Below are 17,562 nucleotides of genomic sequence, written 5' to 3' on the forward strand. Positions count from 1 at the left end.
GGTGCACGACACATTGAAGAGTTTCTGAGAGTATATGAGTGAGATCCAAATAATTCATTGGCCTTTTGTAGGGGATGCTTGTCTAGTTAGTTGGATATGGTATTAGTCTGCAACAGAGAGAACAACATGACCTGAATGACATTAAGCTCATTATGTCTAGACAGCACAAAACACCATAGAACATCTTATTTTTCCTTTTCTTCCAACCCTGGATGAGATTACTGCTGTGTGAGCACCAAAGAGGGGGTGGGGTGGGGATGGGGGGGTGGATCCTACCATTTTTTATGTCAAAAGAGACTGACATGATGATGATATCTGATGCCTGAGTCATGTAAACAGCCCCGAGGACAACCCTAGAAGACCTCTCTTCACTCAGGCTCCCTTCCCCCCCCCCCTCTGTCTACGCCGGACCGCCTGCTGAGACACAGCAGGCCAGGCGGGTCAAGCCTTCCACAGCCCAGCCCACTCCCCATCCCCCTCTGCTACCATCCCCCATCCGATCTCTAAATCTGCATCACAATGATGATGGGGAGGAGGTGCAGGAGGCTGAGCGGTTCAAGGAGCCGATGGAAAGGGGGGGAAAAAAAAGTGAAGGGAGCTTATAGAGAGAGTGATGATCTCACAGACTGGCCAAAAAAAACAATAAAGCACATTTGCATGTGGTTGCACGCGAGTCGCTGTAAATCTGTCTGTGTAAACAAAACAGCGACGCCCTTTTCTGAGCAACTTGCCTTGCCTCACATACTTTGTTTGGTTAATCAAAAGGGAAATGAAACAGTCATGTCGTATAACCTAGTTTCCGAGCAGCGCTCAACATTAGTTTAAAAAATGCAAGCCACTGCAGAGTGTCCAAAGCACACTGGCTTTTTTTTAATTTATGCAGCTGGTAATTTGACTCCTTTGCTTTTCTTTTTTAAACTTGGTAGGTTTAGCCATGTCGTACAAAACTGTGCCATCTCTCACAGAATGTTTCATACGAACTACGTGTCTGTTCAGCTTTGTCAACTGACAATTTCATTTTCTATATTCAGATCAAGGATTGCCATCAATCATTAAGAGGCAGTTTTGTTTGATCTGGAATCCTAATCATCATTTCTTTTTACATACATGGGGTGTAATCCATAGTTTTTAGACAACATACAACTGAATTTAATTATATGTGACATTTGAGCATTTTTATAGACAATTATCTCCATGATTAAAGAAAATACATTGATACTGTAGATAAACTCGCACATCATTGTTACCTATTCACAAAACATAATGGACGTTTCCGTAGGTATCTCTATGGAGAATATAATTTTGCTGCACAACATGAATGGCAGTGGGAAAAAAAAATCTAAACACGAACAACTAGATAGATTGCATCTGTGTACTTTATTTATTTATTTATTTTTGTTCCTTTAAGTTTACAGAATATAACATTTGCAATGGCTGTGCATTCTTGAGCCTTCTCTGCTGCTCGGACTATAAGTGCTCCAGCTCTGCAGGACATGACGGGTTACAGAAGTCAGCAGATTCATGACCGCTGAAACCATACAAAAGGCCCCTTGTAACCGACAACTTGATTTCAGTTGTGGCATCCACTGCCATTAACGATGCTGAGTAAGGAAGGCTTAAACTTTGCCATTCACCTCATTAGTTTTCCACACGTAACCTTTTGACTGAGAAGGTAAAACTTATTTATTTAACGAACTGCACAAACATTACAAGCAGCACCTTAGATGAGATGTGGAAATTAAACAAAGAGAAGTTTACAAAGAATAATGCAAAAAATGTACAATTAAAATACAGATGGACAAAAAAGTCCGGATTGTAAATAACAGCTAGGTTAAAATCACTAACAACATGTAACGTTGAGTGAATAAGAAAAATAAGCTAAAATAGGTTGTAATCAGAAATCTGTTGCATGTAAAAGGACAACCTTAGGAATAAGGAAAGCAGCCCACCCCTTAAAACTGCACTCACTGGCTTAATAATCTTGGTCCTTATTAGACGCTACGTTCGGAATAAGCTCCTTACATTCTGTGCAAAACATTGGCATCACTTCTTTGTTCAGGTCTTATTCAGGTTTATTTGTAAGATGTTATTTCTGATACATCGGTTGTCAAGTGTGCGCATGGACGTTAGGAAGCAGCGATACACTGCGTGAGCGATAGAGGCAGAGAGGGAGAGCAGACTATGGTAATGATGAGTGAAATGATGGCACACTGACCCACTAAAGCTGCAGCACTGTTGCCAGTGGGGATGAGCTGGCCTACTACTGTACACCCCTGTCTGAAACACACACACACACACACATGCCTGGAATACATCCAGTGCTTCTTCTGTCTTGACTCTCCCGCTCCTTAACCCCTCAGCCTCTTCTCTTACGTGTGTCACCTCTTGTTTTTATCTCTCACTGCTTTCGTACCTGGTCTGCATGTTATGACAACAGAAAGAAACAAAGGCACTGCTTGCACAAGCCTTGATAATAAAGGCAGAGAGGCTGAAGAGAAGATCCAGTTGGGATTTGAGATTTGCAAACTGTTTAACACCAGCTCGAACAGAGCAAGACTGGAAATATTTCTGCAGGGTTTCTAGGATGTTTTAAATATTAGTTATGAGCTGTAGTCTCCCTTTCACTGATTCAGAGTCCAGTGATTGTATGCTACAATGGCAGCATATATCAAAGTGTGTGGCTAAAAAAAGTTAAGTCTTCAAGAAATAGAAATACAGACAGTGTAATACAGATATTCTTAATCCTTCAGTGGATCATCTACTTTATGTAAAGTTTTCTGTAAGCAAGTCGTTGGGAAATTGCCTTATTGATGCAAAAATACAAATGTGTATGTCAAACTGTGTTGTTTATTTTTTTTTTTTGCCTTGATGAATAAGGAGTTAGAGTTAGTGGCCCAACAAATAAATAAAAAGAACATGACTTCAGGAAATGGCCAGGCACTGGACTAAAAAGAGAGAGAGAGAGAGAGAGAGAGAGAGAGAGAGAGAGAGAGAGAGAGAGAGAGAGAGAGAGAGAGAGAGAGAGAGAGAGAGAGAGAGAAAGAGAAAAAACCTAATTCACAGAAAAAAATGTAGTAATTTCAAATAAACAAGACGATGAGTCAAACCCTTTTATTTTCTGCTCGTAACTGGAATCCCAATGAAAAAAAGTGTCCCTCCGTAACACCATCAGCCTCAGACACGTCAAGAGAAGATGCAGTTGCTATGGTAACCATCTCTCTGTAGCATGTCTGCATGCTTGCAGCAATGTCGTCTGGTGGGGGGAGGGGAATTGGGGGGGGGGGAGTAAATGTCTGACACCTTAGGAGACACGTAGAGAGAGATGTGTGTGCATTTGGGTTTGGGCCGATTGTTTTTCTTTTCCCTCCATTTTACTGGGCTCTCCTGTGACGTGAGTGATCGTTTTTATCAATGAGGCGAGTCTAAACACGCAGGCCATCTCGTAGCTCAAGCCACAGATGTTTGAGTTTGCATCCCTTAATCATTTATACCCGCAGACTCCAAACGAAAGCCAGCGTATTTCACTGTGTAAAACAATGACAATAAATCCTATTCTGATTTAATTGATTCATATTTTACCGAGAGCTAATGCCAGACCCTGACAGAGAGATACGTCTGCCCCCCAGCCAAGACGTCTGCCGTGTAAAACTTCATGGTCTCCTGCTGGTGAGGGCCTTTCTGCAGTCAATAAGGCAGTTGATCGAATTAATTAGCATCATAAAAGGCTTTCTTTTAAGTCCACACACCCCTATTCATGGCATTGAAGAGGGCCCTACACCTGATACTTCTTGCAATTAGGTGCTTGGCAATGCAAATGTTGTGCTTAGGCCTAACTAGATCAGAAACATAAAAAAAATTATTTCCATCTCGGTGTGAAAACAAAGCAGCTTCCCAACTCCGTGACTCTAAATTTCAGATTTAATGAAGGTAGAGGCATATTTTAAGGCTCAAATTCACTGTCTATTTTGGAATGATTTGCAATTTTTATCAATAATTAATGCTTTCAGCAGGAGGGTGTAAATAAACTAACTGAATGGTAGGCTAATAAATCGCTAACCTGACAATCGATAGAAGGACCGCAAAACGCATCATTCAAACTCCAATTCGCTATGGAGGCACAAGACGAAACTGCTTTTATACCCCATAGCGGCAGAGCTCCTGAGACATCAGTTTCTCCTTGTGATGTCACAAAAACTTTTGAACCAGTACCAAATACTGATTTGAAATTCAATGCAAGACACCCGTTGACAGGTTTTAGACAGGATTTCAACAAATATGCAATTAGTTGTCAAAATATCTATCCATCCATCTATCTTCTATCGCTTATCTGGGGTCGGGTCGCGGGGGTAGCAGCTTCAGTAGGGAGGCCCAGACTTCCCTTTCCCCAGCCACTTGGGCCAGCTCCTCAGGAGGAATCCCAAGGCGTTCCCAGGCCAGCTGAGAAACATAGTCCCTCCAGCGTGTGTCCTGGGTCTTCCTCTGGGTCTTCTCCCGGTGGGACGTGCCCGGAACACCTCACCAGGGAGGCGTCCAGGAGGCATCCTGACCAGATGCCCGAGCCACCTCAACTGGCTCCTCTCGACGTGGAGGAGCAGCGGCTCTACTCTGAGTCCTCCCCGGGTGACTGAGCCCCTCACCCTATCTCTAAGGGAGAGGCCAGACACACTACGGAGAAAACTCATTTCTGTTGCATCCTGGATCTCATTCTTTCGGCCATGACCTAAAGCTCATGACCACAGATGAGGGTAGAAACGTAGATCAACTGGTAAGTCGAGAGCTTTGCCTTTTGGCTCAGCTCTCTTTTCACCACAGACTGGTACAGCGCCCGCTTCACAGCAGACACAGCACCAATCCGCCTGTCGACCTCCCACTCAATCTTTCCCTTATTCGTGAACAATGAGGGAAATACTTCAACTCCTCCACCAGGGGCAGCACATCCTCCCCAACCTGGAGGAGGCACTCTACCCTTTCCATGTTCAAGACCATGGTGTCGGATTTGGAGGCACTGTTTCACCCTCATGAGACGCTGGATGGCGGACCAAAATTGCCTCGAAGCCGTACGGAAGTCTTTCTCCATGGTCTCTCCAAACTCTTCCCACGCTCCAAGTTTTTGCCTCAGCGACCAGCCGAGCAGCTGCCGCTTGGACTGCCAGTACCTTTCAGCTGCTTCCAGAGTCTCACAGGCCAATAAAGCCCAATGGGACTCCTTCTTCAGCTTGACAGCTTCCCTCACCACTGGTGTCCACCAGCGCGCTCGAGAGGTGCCACCACAACATGCACTGACAACCTTGGGGCCACAACTCTGACTAGCCGCCTCGACAGTATGGTCCACTCAGACTGGATGTCCCCCGCCTCCCTCGGAACGTGTTCAAAGTTCTCCCGGAAGTGGGAGTTAAAGCTCCATCTCACGGGGGACTCTGCCAGACGTTCCCAGCAAACCCTCACAATACGTTTGGGCCAGCCAGGTCTGACTGGCTTCCTCCCCCATGTTCTCAAAATAACCACCAGAATATGCAGACAGCACTATAAGACAACCATTTAAAGAGTTTATTAGCAAAAAACATAAAGTTTATTTGGGAGTGAGTTACCTATTAATGTGTTTGGATTGTGTTTTAAGGTTATGACAAACCTTTCTTCCATGAGGGTTTAAACACTGATGGCACATTAACGTTTGTGTTTTCGGGTCCACCCAATACACTGAAATGACTAAAGGTCAGTTGAAATAAGCTTCCGGATGTTTGTTTAAACATAACGCTTGTTTACATTTCGCTCAGCAATCATCCAGATAGTGCTACGAGTATTCGTATAACATTAAAAAAAAACAACGGTGTTGGATGGTGGTATTTTGTGTAACTTAAGAGAAAGCCATCAAGCTAATTGCCTTACCCGCAGCGCTATCTTGGCGAGGCGGCCACCGCGGTAGCGTCTCACCAGCATTAAAAAAAAATAGATAAATAAATAAATAAATAAATAAATAAATAATAATAATAATAATAATAATAATAATAATAATAATAATAAAACTCAATATGCTTGCATGTTTATTTGACGTTAACACGCGGTTCTTTGTTGTTACTTTCGTGCGGGCATATAGTGAATGGCAGGGCAAAAACACATGGAGTTCTCGCCGTAAAGCAAGACCGACTCTCGCGGTCTTGCACGAGACTTCTGAGCCTGTGTGTGCGGGCCGAGGGCTCTTGCGGTATTTCCCCCACAGACCACCAGGCCACCGAGAAAACCTTTGTTCGACCTGAAATGACTCATTTAATCATCCAAAACAGTATGGAACACATTAATTAACTGAAAAATGTTGCATAGTATGCCTTTAAAGCTATAGTTGAAAATCCTGTACAGAAACATTTTTTGTTATACTGAAAGTAGTCAACACATTCAGCTGATATTCACCGGACAATACCTGATCAAGCAATGGTTATTTGATTAAACATTGAATAATTTAAAAGCATGTAATTGCACAACACCAACAGTTGAACTTGGATTTAGGAGGAACTGTGTAGGCAGTGTTTCAGATCTTTACCATCGGGGATTAGTTGCTGGTGTCATGGGAGTTTGGTTTCCGGTTCATATGGGTTTTGTGGATATGTAAAAGGCTGGTTTTAAAAGCTAACTCATACTTTTATACCTAAAACAAGAACTGTGTCCTCATTCTTATTAGAGGAACACAACCACCCCTCATTTCCAGTTTTGGACAAGATCCCTAAGTTCAGAGGAAGGTTGCTGGTTTGAAAATATCAGCGTCTAATGTTTGCTTTTTCTATATGATGTGATTCTCCTGGTGTATTTAAACCACGAGCTTCAGTGTGCATTGGATTGGTTCATAAGCCAATTATTAAGGAACTGAGATAAACGAGTAACTTCTCTCGGAGACCATGATTCTCGTCTGGAAAAGAAAGGTACTTCTTACACCAGTTCAAGGTCAGTTACTGCCTCAATTAGAGAAGTTTGCATACACTGGTATCATGTTGACAAGCCATGGTAGGATGCAGTGGGAGATGGGTAGATGTATTGGCTCCTCATCTGCTGTAATCTAAAAGTTGCTCTGGTCGGTCTTGACCAGACAGCCCAAAATAAAATCTCTCAGTTTATTAGACTGTCTATGTTCTGTTTTATAATTTGGTCCTAAAATTCTGTTTATGGCTGAAAGAACAAGATTTTGGATCAAATTAAATGATTTCCCTACACTTGGTGGCTGGACCAATCCTGCGTCTTGGATGTCTACTTTTTGAGGTTTTCTGGGCATGTCCCACTGGGAGGAGACTCCAGAATGGACCTAGAGCCTACTGCGCATACATATGTTAGCCTTGCAAGATACTGCATAGTGCAAGATACTGCATAGTGCATCCAAAATGATCCTTGGTATGTGTAGAATCATTAATTAGCATTAGTGGGATTCATATTTCATTTTGGCTGCATTACAACCACAAGGAGTTTAAGGCAAATTGATTAAAAACAGTTTGTTAATCTTAAATGTCTGCTGTAACAATGACAGGCCTCAGGTTTTTTATGGTTCCTTGCTCAGTTTTTTTATATAATAAATGTATATATTATGAAACCTTTTATGATTGTGCTAACGGATATTGCACTGCAGTGAAGAACTGAGGTATCAGCTTTGAACAAAAGTTGCAACTCTTTGAGAGTGCCATTCAAAAGCACACAGGAAACATCTGCACTCTTTTTTGTGTGATTGTATATGCATGAACTGTTTACAAACAGAGCAACCTTGGGAAATTAACATAATCATCACACTGGTGTGCCCTTGTAATCTGCTCAAGGTGACGGCTTAAATGTTTTTTTTCCCTCACTGTGTCAAAAGAAACCTCTAAGAAGTGTTTCTGATTCCCTTGTTCCAGTTCTCTTTGCTCTTAACCCCCTACTTCTCTCCTACTTGGGATGCTCATCAGTTGGCTCCTTGAGACTTGGACAATGGGGGCTTTTTACTGAGGGTTTGAGAGCTCATCCTGTGTTAGAGCATGAAAAATGGGCAACGGCACAAACGGGGGCATTGAGTTGCTCAGAGGAAAGAAGGGGAAAAAAAGTGTGTGAAGAGGAGAAGCAGCATCATGTTGAAAATGAAAGAAATTAACGAGCATGAGAACACAGGAAGTTCGTTCCACAATAGCTGGTTATTTCTCAAGCGATTCTGCACTTCACAGTGGGTGTGCCAAGAAAATTTGATATGGTGATAAAAAATTGCTGTTGAGAATACATTAGATACACTAGATCGTAAAAGTACATGCAGTACTCATGCACTTTGAATTTGCATAGAAATCTCAATGTATTTACCTTATGGTTGAATATGATGGATACTTGCTTTTGTGGGCGAGTGAGAACAATATTTATAATTTTACTCATTATTTCCAAATTAAAACCTGAAATGTGTTTTGCATGTATTTGTATCCACCCTCTTTGGTCTACCTCTCTCGAAATAATCTACTGAATATGAAACACAGCCCGCCCGTGTGTATAGTTGGTTCTCCTTACAACTGCAACTGTTTTGCGACTGCCTCAGAGGTTTGTTAGAGACGTTTAGTTAACAAACAGGATTGTTGATGCTATAATGAAGGTTGAAGCAGTTTATAAAACAGCAGGTTATAAACCAGTATCCCAACCTTTCAAAATTTCAAAGTCTATCATCCAAAAATGTAAAGTACCAAATTTTTCGGACTATAAGTCACACTTTTCTTCATAGTTTGGCTGATCCTGCGACTTATAGTCAGATGTGACTTATATATCGACTTTAAATAGTAAATCATACTGACCAACATGAACCAAGTAGTGAATATTACCGTCTATAAAGCCTCAAGAGGGCGCTCTAGTCTTGTGAAAACTATATGCTGCTCGTGTACCACTTAAAAATGTAACTTATAGACAACAATGACAGAACACATGTTTGTATGTTGTTGGGCTGTATCAGTCTGGATTCGCAGAGCGTTGCATGGTGCAGTTCGAAAGGAGAGCCCAGACCAAGACAGAACCCTGTTATTGGGCTGTCCGTGCTAGTGCTAGCTTACAAGTATGTTGTCCGGATGTTTTACAACTTCGCTGATGCACTTGAGCTTTATGTTGCTCTCAAACATCCCTGTCATACTGTTAGCTTAGCACAAAGCACCGCTATGCTCATGGTCTAATTTCGCCGTAATTTTGTCAACTTTCAGCGTAACAGACCGTTACGATGAAATGCACTGATGCAAACTTTCCGGGTTGAAGTTGCTGGCTTGTTGATGACTCTCGATATGGCCATCGTGACCACATGAAAGGAGTTTATTTCATTCCCTTTCCTAAACCATGAAAGAATGCTGAGAAATGCCATCGTTGGACAAGAGGGTGTAAGCGGGAGGGCTTTACAGTTCAGCTGTACCTTCATTCATTGTTTATTTGATCACAAGGGACCTGTTTTATATGATCCAGTCATGCGGGTCTGTCTAGCAACAAAAAATACATGAACAAGCAGACAGCTGTGACGGGATCTTTGGTTTCAGCAGACAGACACGTGACAATCTAATAACACAAAGCAAATATTATTTTCAAATGCAAATGACCACAGTGTCGTTTGCTTTCTGAGAATGGGTTATTGAGGGATCAATCGAGTTTAAACAGATGTGATTATCCATTAGCCAAACATCCTCGATTTGTTCAAACAACCCCATGCCAATGTGTTAAATCTTCAGTTTTAATCCACTGACTGAACGGTAATGTAACAACCCTCTTCTTTTTCTCTGCTAACAAAAATAAAACATCTCTATGTTCATGTGTAGATGGTTGGAAATGAGAGGGCGCAGATGTGGTTTGCTCTCCCTGCTGCACTCCCGACACAGGGACACAGATTGTGGTGGGGATAACTCGGACAACCAGCGCGTTGAATTCACCTAACTGAATAAAGTTAGGTGGAATGTTTAGGTTTATATTTTTGATCGGGAGAACACTGCAAATGGCTTGGCTGAGCCTAACTCATATAATGCTGGAACATGTTAGCTACTACGCAGCCCAACCATACTTCTGGCAAAAGAAAACCTTACCTTTCCACTAATGCAGCTTTTCTTTCCGCCTTCTTCCTCCCTGAGCACCAGTTCTCATATTGGTACAGAACTCATTTCACACTTACCAGCTTCCACCAGCATCTTTACAAGGCCATTTGTATTTGTTTTGGGGTTGAAACACACATTTTGTGCCAAACCACAATCATCTCTGGGACACAAAACTAGTCACGGCACTTTCAGGCATCTGGACGTTATTGCTAAGGGTGAACCAGACTTGTGGCGGTCTACAGTTGTCTTCTTCAGATCTTGTTTTATTTCTTGCAATTTTTCTATGATGTCAGACACACAGGCAGTGGATTTGAGACGTCGGCTTCAAAGACATCCAAAGTTGTCTCTATTGAACCCTTTTTAATCTAAAGCCATGACTTCATTAGTTAGGTTTTCGGGAACTGTTTGATGCCATAGTGATTTTAATCTATGTAAAGTATGAAATGTGGCACATTTGAAGACATTTCTAAAACAAAATCTCTCTCATTATTCCGACATGTAGCAAATATAAATAATTATGCTGAACCTAAAAGACCTAAAACAGGAGCAGTGAGATAAAAATATTGACTATCTTTTAATATAGTTTCTGAAAATGTGTGGTTTGGTCCGCCAGAAATATATATATATATATATATATATATATATATATATATATATATATATATATATATATATATCCTTTACAAGAAGTAGGTTGGAAGACAGGAAAGCCCCTTCATGATTAGCCGAAATCTTATCTTTCATGGACATCAAACTCATGTATTAAAAAAGGACTTAAATAGTTGTCAAAGATTGTTGCATACATTTTACCTGCTGACCACAGCAACCCTGTTTGTGAATGATGCAATATGCCATGTTATTTTATTGGTCAAAGAAAAAGTGGCGAATGCTGTGCAAACTGGAAAGGCATCAGTGACATCCCTCTTCTGTGGTACACTAATATGATTTTAAATAAAAATATCTTCTCTTTTCACCATTTTTAATATCTTTTTCAGTCTTTCATTGTGTGGCACAGAGACAGTAATAATTATCCTAAATTAAAGACTCTACCCAAATCATGCAAAGTTGCATTATCATAATAGCTGTGTCTGAACAGCAAGGGCTTGGGGGCACCTCACTTTGATCCAACTAGGAATCAGTCCTTTGAAATTGGAGCATCTTAACGTACCGACCTCCTCCAGAGTCGACTCAAGAGTCCCCACATCTGAGGCCTGCAAGGAATTTCAGACCAAGTGTGAGATGGTGAGAGCGGGGCTTCGGAACAGCATCATGTGCTTCTCTTTTCTGACTCAGTTTAGGGGGAATGCGTGGAGTGCTGGTGGTGGGGGCGTCGAATTTAAAGCCCTCAGGCTTTATTCAACCACTGAATGGGCTGGAGACTGTTCTCTGGGTGGCTTTGCATGCCTCACATACCATGGCTGTGACATGCTGATGTGAGCGTGTGGTGGGAAGATGTGTGCGCTGTCAGTTTAGTGCAAGCAAGGACTAAGGGGCAAATGATGGAGTGAGATGTACAAAAAAGGTGATAGAGAAGAAAGGGGGCATTAATATGTCTTGAAAGAAACAATGTTGTATTATTTTGTGAGTTTATTTGTTGGATAAATTTAGTTCTTGATGGCCAATCTGGGATAAATAAGGCTTTGGTAATAAGTGGAGAGGAAAACGCTTTTTAAGCTAAAAACGCTTCTTAAGCTAAAAAAAAACATGGTGTGACAGATTTGATCTCCCAGATTTGGTCTCCCTAAAAATAGACCAAAAATAAATCTACAGTGTTGCTGTTTGCCTGGCTGAGGAGACCTTGTTACCATCTGCCAGTCTGTCTCCGTGTCTGTGTTGCCAAAGAAAGGAGTCCCATCGCCATCAACAAGTCTCCACCAAGTGCTGGCTGTTATGCAACCAATATGAGTTTTCTTTTACTTCAAAGAGAAAGAGAAAAATAAATGTAGGGGCAATGGATGGACCCAACGCCGATACAGACAATGGATGGATCTATCCATATCGGTGTTGGGTCCATCCTGGACCAGTTGCCAGTCCATCACAGATCGGAATATCGAGGAAAGGATAATTTATTTTAGTGATTTAATTGTTAAGGGGAAACTCTGAATACTAAAAAAACACATTATTCTTCAGAAAGGAATGAATAAATTACATATGACTAATAAAAATACTTTTTTAATACTATAATATATGACTTGACAGACGGTCAAGGTGTCTGTGAGGCGTGGCATGGAGGTGGTCAGCTCAGGTTGCTTTGACAGGGGCCTTCAGGTTGTTCGCCTTGGCCTCAGTCAAATCATCATTAGGACCTTGAATGTTCAAAATCTAATGCACTCCTTTTTTCTCTACAGCCCAGAGAAGAGGCTCTACGGTTAAGGAGTGGCTTAACACAAGGATTGCAACAGTTGTAGCCCGTGTCCTGGGTCTGTCTCTGTGTGGTGGACCCTAAACCCTTGACTCCAGTAGTAGTCCAAGCCTCGTGAACTTTCCTCAAAAACCCTTTAGCAGGCTTTGCCTCACGGTCCTTTTAAGGCTGCTGTTTTCCATGACACCTGTGCACATCTTTCTCCTTCGGTCAAACTTTCAGCTAATAGGCTTGCATACACAACTCTGTGAACATCCAGCTTCTTTAGCAGTGAGCTACAGTTGCTGATAGTGGTTATGGTGGTACTAGATATTGCTTTATTTTTTTCATTGATCCTATGTAATATTCAATTTTTTTAAGATTTTTGGTTTTCATTAACTGTAAATCGTGATAATCAAAATTAACAGAACGAACGTTTGACATACACCCCATCTGTGTGAAATTAACAATCTTTTAAAAGGAAATACCAAAATTATTTTATTCTAAATAATTCTAATCTATTGAGCCCCACCCTTATTATGAGATTATCTTCTACTATGTGTGCTCTAATTAAAATTAGGAAGCTAAAAAAAGAGCAAGAGTCCCTTATAAAGTGATGCAAAGACATTTTTGTTTTTTACTCTCAGTGTTATATGAAAAATATTCCAAATCATTCCACTTTTTTTTATTTTATTTTTTTATAATTTTTTTTGCGCCACAGATTCAGAAGTTGGCGAATATCTTCAGCTGCCTAAAAACAAAAAGTCTTGCAGGTCCTCTGGTGGAGCAGCTGTGCGCGGGCCCGTCCTCTCGCCGCTGATTGGCCAGCGCTCGGCTGCCACGCCCGGGGGAGGAGACTCCGGTCGATTTTTGAGGCGCGGTTGACGTACACACGGCACTGCCAGCCTGCCATCCTTTACTTTGAGCTCAGCCACCGTGGGCTTCGCACTCTAACACACAGAGAGGGGGGTTCATCTCGCTTCCAAAGCTTCTGAGGAGGAAAAAAAAAAAAAAAAAACAGGAGATCCGATCGGATTTGTTTCACCATCTCGGGGTCAGACCTTTTTTTTTTAAACCCATCCCCGGAGTTGGATTCCTTTTTGAAATCTCTAGAAACCTCCTCGGGTTTTTTCCCCTTCTTTTTCGAGTTTTCTTTTTCTTTTTTTTTTTTGGTTGCGAAGGAAGACCAAACAAACAAAAAAAACAAAGACAATGGGAGCCCAGTTGTCCAAGGGTGGAGTGGAGGTGGAGGGGAAGGCCGCCGACCCTGCTGCTGCCAAAGCCAACGGCCAGGTGAGTGAAAGAGGCCCCGATGGAGGCGCGTCAGCGGGGAGCCACATGGCAACCCAACGCCCACTGGCAGCATGGGTGCCACGGGGAGGCCGCTCCGGCGCTCCGTCCCCCCCCTCTCAGACTGAAACACCTGTCGCCCGACGTGCGTCTGGTGACACAAATAAAACCCAACGTAGAAATGAGTCGCAGCTGGCAAACTGTCGAGCAAGTCCCGCGCGTCCCCGATTAGCGCGCACCCGGCTCAAGTCTTTGTTAATTCCGTCCGTGGGTCTGTGTGAGGGGGGAATGGAGGAGAGGGGGAGGCTTTTTCACCTGCGAACACGCTTTAAATGTCTTAGATTCTTGTCGAAATGTGCGTTTGCAGCGTGTTCTCTGTCATGGGTCGGCGGTTTTGGGGCAGATTGCGGCTCTTGGCGTCGAACAAAGGATGCGAGGCGCAACTGTGCAAAGGATGCAAATGCGCCCCGCTGTAGAGGCGCATTTTGCAGACTTGCAAACAAAGCGCGAAGAGGCGCCAGATTAGACCCAGTTTCCCCCTTAGAGCGGCGTGCCTTAAAGCACGGCTCTACCCTGTAGTTGGTATGGTTTTAATAAAAATTAAAAATAAAACTTTATTAAAGGGCAGTTGTTAAATGATTAAATTAGCACTAGATCAGTTTCTCTCTATATTTTTTTTTATAGTATTTTCCGGTAGTTGTGCTGTGACCCTCTTCTTTCTTTATATTAAAATATTTCTTAAAAAATAAGGCTTTATCTGCGTTAACTGGCAGCCTTGGAGCTCTCGGTGTAGATTCAGCTCATGGATAAGAGCAGCAATCGGGTTTGATGGGAATTCCTTTGTTCCCAAACTTAAGCTCCATATTGACGTTTACTTGACGCACTGCTGCCCCCCAGTGTCCGCCCAGAGTCATGCATGCAGCAGCAGCAGTCAAACCCCCATCACTGACATCTCTCCTCCCTTGAACATTTAAATCTGCATATTTTCATATGCTGACTAAGAAAATCTTTTCAACCTTTTCATTTGTTTTTAATTTGAGATTTTGTTGACTAATGTCTAATTTCCCTCCCCTCCTTGTAGGAGAACGGCCACGTGAAGACCAACGGCGACGTTTCGGCCAAACCCGACGGCGAAGTGGCCGCTGCCGACGGGAACGGTACCGCCGAACCGGCCAAGGAGGGCGAGGCCGGAGCGGGGGATGCCATCGAGCCCGCTCCGGCCGCCGAGGGCGAGGCCTCCAAGGCGGAGGGCGAGGCTGCCAAGGATGCCAAGAAGAAGAAGAAGTTCTCGCTGAAGAACTCCTTCAAGTTCAAGGGCATCTCACTGAAGAAGAACAAGAAGGGCAGCGAGGAAGGCAAGGAGGAGGCCACCTCTCCCACGACCGAGGACAAGCCGGAGGAGAACGGCCACGCGGCCAAGGAAGCCAAAGAGGAGACGCCGGCGGCCGAGGCCAAGGAGGACGAGGCGGCCGCTGCCCCTGCGGCCGAGGGAGAGGCCAAGGCTGCGGAGGAGGCCCCGGCGACAGAGGCCGCCCCGGCCGAGGAAGCCGCCGCCCCCGCCGAGGGCACAACACCTGCAGCCTCCGAGGGCGAGGCCAACGCAGAGTGACTGCACCCGAACTGATTTTTTTTTTCCAAGATTAAAGTATATAAATAGATATATGAGAGACTTGTGCCACGTTCTCAAAGTTATAAGCAAAACTACAAAAGAAGACGACAAAGGATATATCACGTTTGCTGATTAAACCACCAGTTCACTGCCTTTTATTAGTTCTTCGACAGACGGAAACTCACCGGGCCCTCTCATGATGAACGCGTCGGCTTGCGTCTCCCCACCCTCCCCCTCATGGTACACACAGGGACTGGCGTGTGGCGAAGGTAATGGCTTGGACGTGGAGCGAATCAGGAGTACTGACTTATTTTTCCCAGTTCATGGAAAAGGCTTTTTTTTTTTTTTTCTTTTTTTTTTTTTTTTACCAGCGTGGCAGCCCTATAACATCAATTTCTTCGTTTTGGGATCTAATTTTTTTTTTTTTTTTTTTTTTTACCCACTTGTTTGCAGAGCTGGAGCAGACCATGTCTCTTACTCTAAAAGACTGTTATATGGACACATAAATCTTTCAAATGATCTTATTAATTTTTAGATTTTACATTCCTATGCTTTTATCCCCCCCCCTGAATTCCAAGTATTTTGTCATGTATAGAAAAAGTGATAAACCAGGAGGGGTGATTGGAAAAGAGTCTTTGTGCATTTTGATTCTTTTTTTTTTTTTTTTTTTTTCTGGCTAAAACCACATTCAAGCTTCTCAAGTACTGCAGTGTTCACATTTCAGAGTTTATGATGGGGGGGCGGGGAGGGGGGGGGGTTGTGTACAAATGTGAGCTTTTTATCTGCAAACTGTCTCTGTAAATATGTTTTGGCCAACATTTATGGTTCTCTTTATTTTGCTATTGTTTGAAGATGTTAATGGTTTTATTGTAACTTTTAATAAGGGTAAAATAAATGTTCAATCCCCTCTATCTGAGTTCTGCCTTGTCATTTAACCCATCTTGAACACACACACACGCACGCACAAAAATCTTTGTCTGATATGTCACATTTCTTTAAATGGTTTCCTGCAAGACGTCCTACGGCTGTATCTCCAGTGTGAGCATCTGTGGGGCGCTGCTTCAGTTTATCGATTCAACTCTAAAAGATCAACCTGATAAGATGATGACGTTTCAGGCGTTGGGGAGGCTGCCTTGACACCTAGGTCATTTAGTAAAGAACCTGGTTATGGTGTAAATGCATTTAAATGGAACGTTGTGTGGATGAAAAGTGTGACAGAATGGTTTACATGGATAAATGCAGCTTTTTGGGGGCTAGTGAGGCGAAGCTCATTCATGAATTTGGTTTCGGAAGGTGGAACCACACCTTGAGTCGGTGCTTCATACGCCACCACACATACCTATCCAGGAAAGGGGGCGGCAACTCTCACATTCCTGAACCGGAGAACATCTGACAACATCTTAATGGGGTTAAGGAGGAAAAATTGGTGGGCACTCATGCTCAGTGGTCTAAAAGTCTTACATTCACATCAAATATATTAAGAGTACAGGCTGGAGAAGTGGAGAGGCACAGAATCCGAAACGAGTGAGGTTGAAGATGAAATTCCTAGTAGATTATTAAATGCTGCTGTTGGCACACCGCATCCTCTTCTCTGCTGAAGCAGTCATATCTCTAGGTGTTTGCCTCTATGAATTCTTGGTTTCATTGCCATGTTATCAATAAGAAGCCAGAAAAACTACCTGACCTAAGGACCACAGGGAATCTATGGAGCATTTTCAGGAGGAAGATGGGATACACAAAATACAAGCAGATTAGAAACCTTGGCCTCCTTAACCCCCAGCTACATGGCTGATCACCTCTACTCCAGGCTGCATTTATGCAGTATATGAAAAAAAGAGTCCCAACCAAGTATAGATTGTAAAGGACACCTTTCAGAGGCCTTTAAAAAATTTTTTATTGATTGGGTAGTATTCACATTTTCTGAGACACTGAATATTGTTTTCAGTATCTGTAACTATAATCAATCACTACAAAGAGGCTCAAAACAGGTAGTAATGAATGCAGAAGAAGCCTTTCATTTATACACAATCCAACACTACTCTTTAAACATTTCTGTAGTCGTATCCTGTGTGAAATGTATCTGTCATGTTTTTATGAAGTCGGTGCAGCACTTTGGTCCTGTGTGGTAATCAGAAGTGCTTTATAAACAAGTACAGCTGGATTAGGATCTGTACGAGCTTTGGTTTCTGAACTGATTTTCTGAATTAGTGGGTATCTCATCGAAATTGTCTGCCTCTGGCTCCCTCTGGTGGAGAGAAATAGGTACTGCGAATTGTTTG

The 17,562-nt window shown here is 42.8% G+C and overlaps 1 protein-coding gene across 2 annotated transcripts; it reads left to right on the forward strand.

Annotated features, from left to right (window-relative positions):
• The first annotated feature begins 13,272 nt into the window (after positions 1–13,272).
• Positions 13,273–16,194, forward strand: marcksl1a (MARCKS-like 1a). 2 transcript variants are annotated; one of them, XM_021316183.2, is made up of 3 exons: positions 13,273–13,677; positions 14,756–14,860; positions 14,909–16,194. In XM_021316183.2, the coding sequence occupies exons 1-3, from the start codon at positions 13,597–13,599 to the stop codon at positions 15,281–15,283; spliced, it is 561 nt and encodes a 186-aa protein (XP_021171858.2). In that variant the 5' UTR covers positions 13,273–13,596; the 3' UTR covers positions 15,284–16,194. The 2 variants fall into 2 exon arrangements, with proteins under 2 accessions (XP_021171858.2, XP_012717568.2); XM_012862114.3 differs by having other exon boundaries at positions 14,756–16,194.
• Positions 16,195–17,562: the final 1,368 nt, after the last annotated feature.

The sequence above is a fragment of the Fundulus heteroclitus genome, chromosome 19 (genome assembly GCF_011125445.2).
Source record: "Fundulus heteroclitus isolate FHET01 chromosome 19, MU-UCD_Fhet_4.1, whole genome shotgun sequence".
In the NCBI taxonomy this organism is placed as follows: domain Eukaryota; kingdom Metazoa; phylum Chordata; class Actinopteri; order Cyprinodontiformes; family Fundulidae; genus Fundulus; species Fundulus heteroclitus.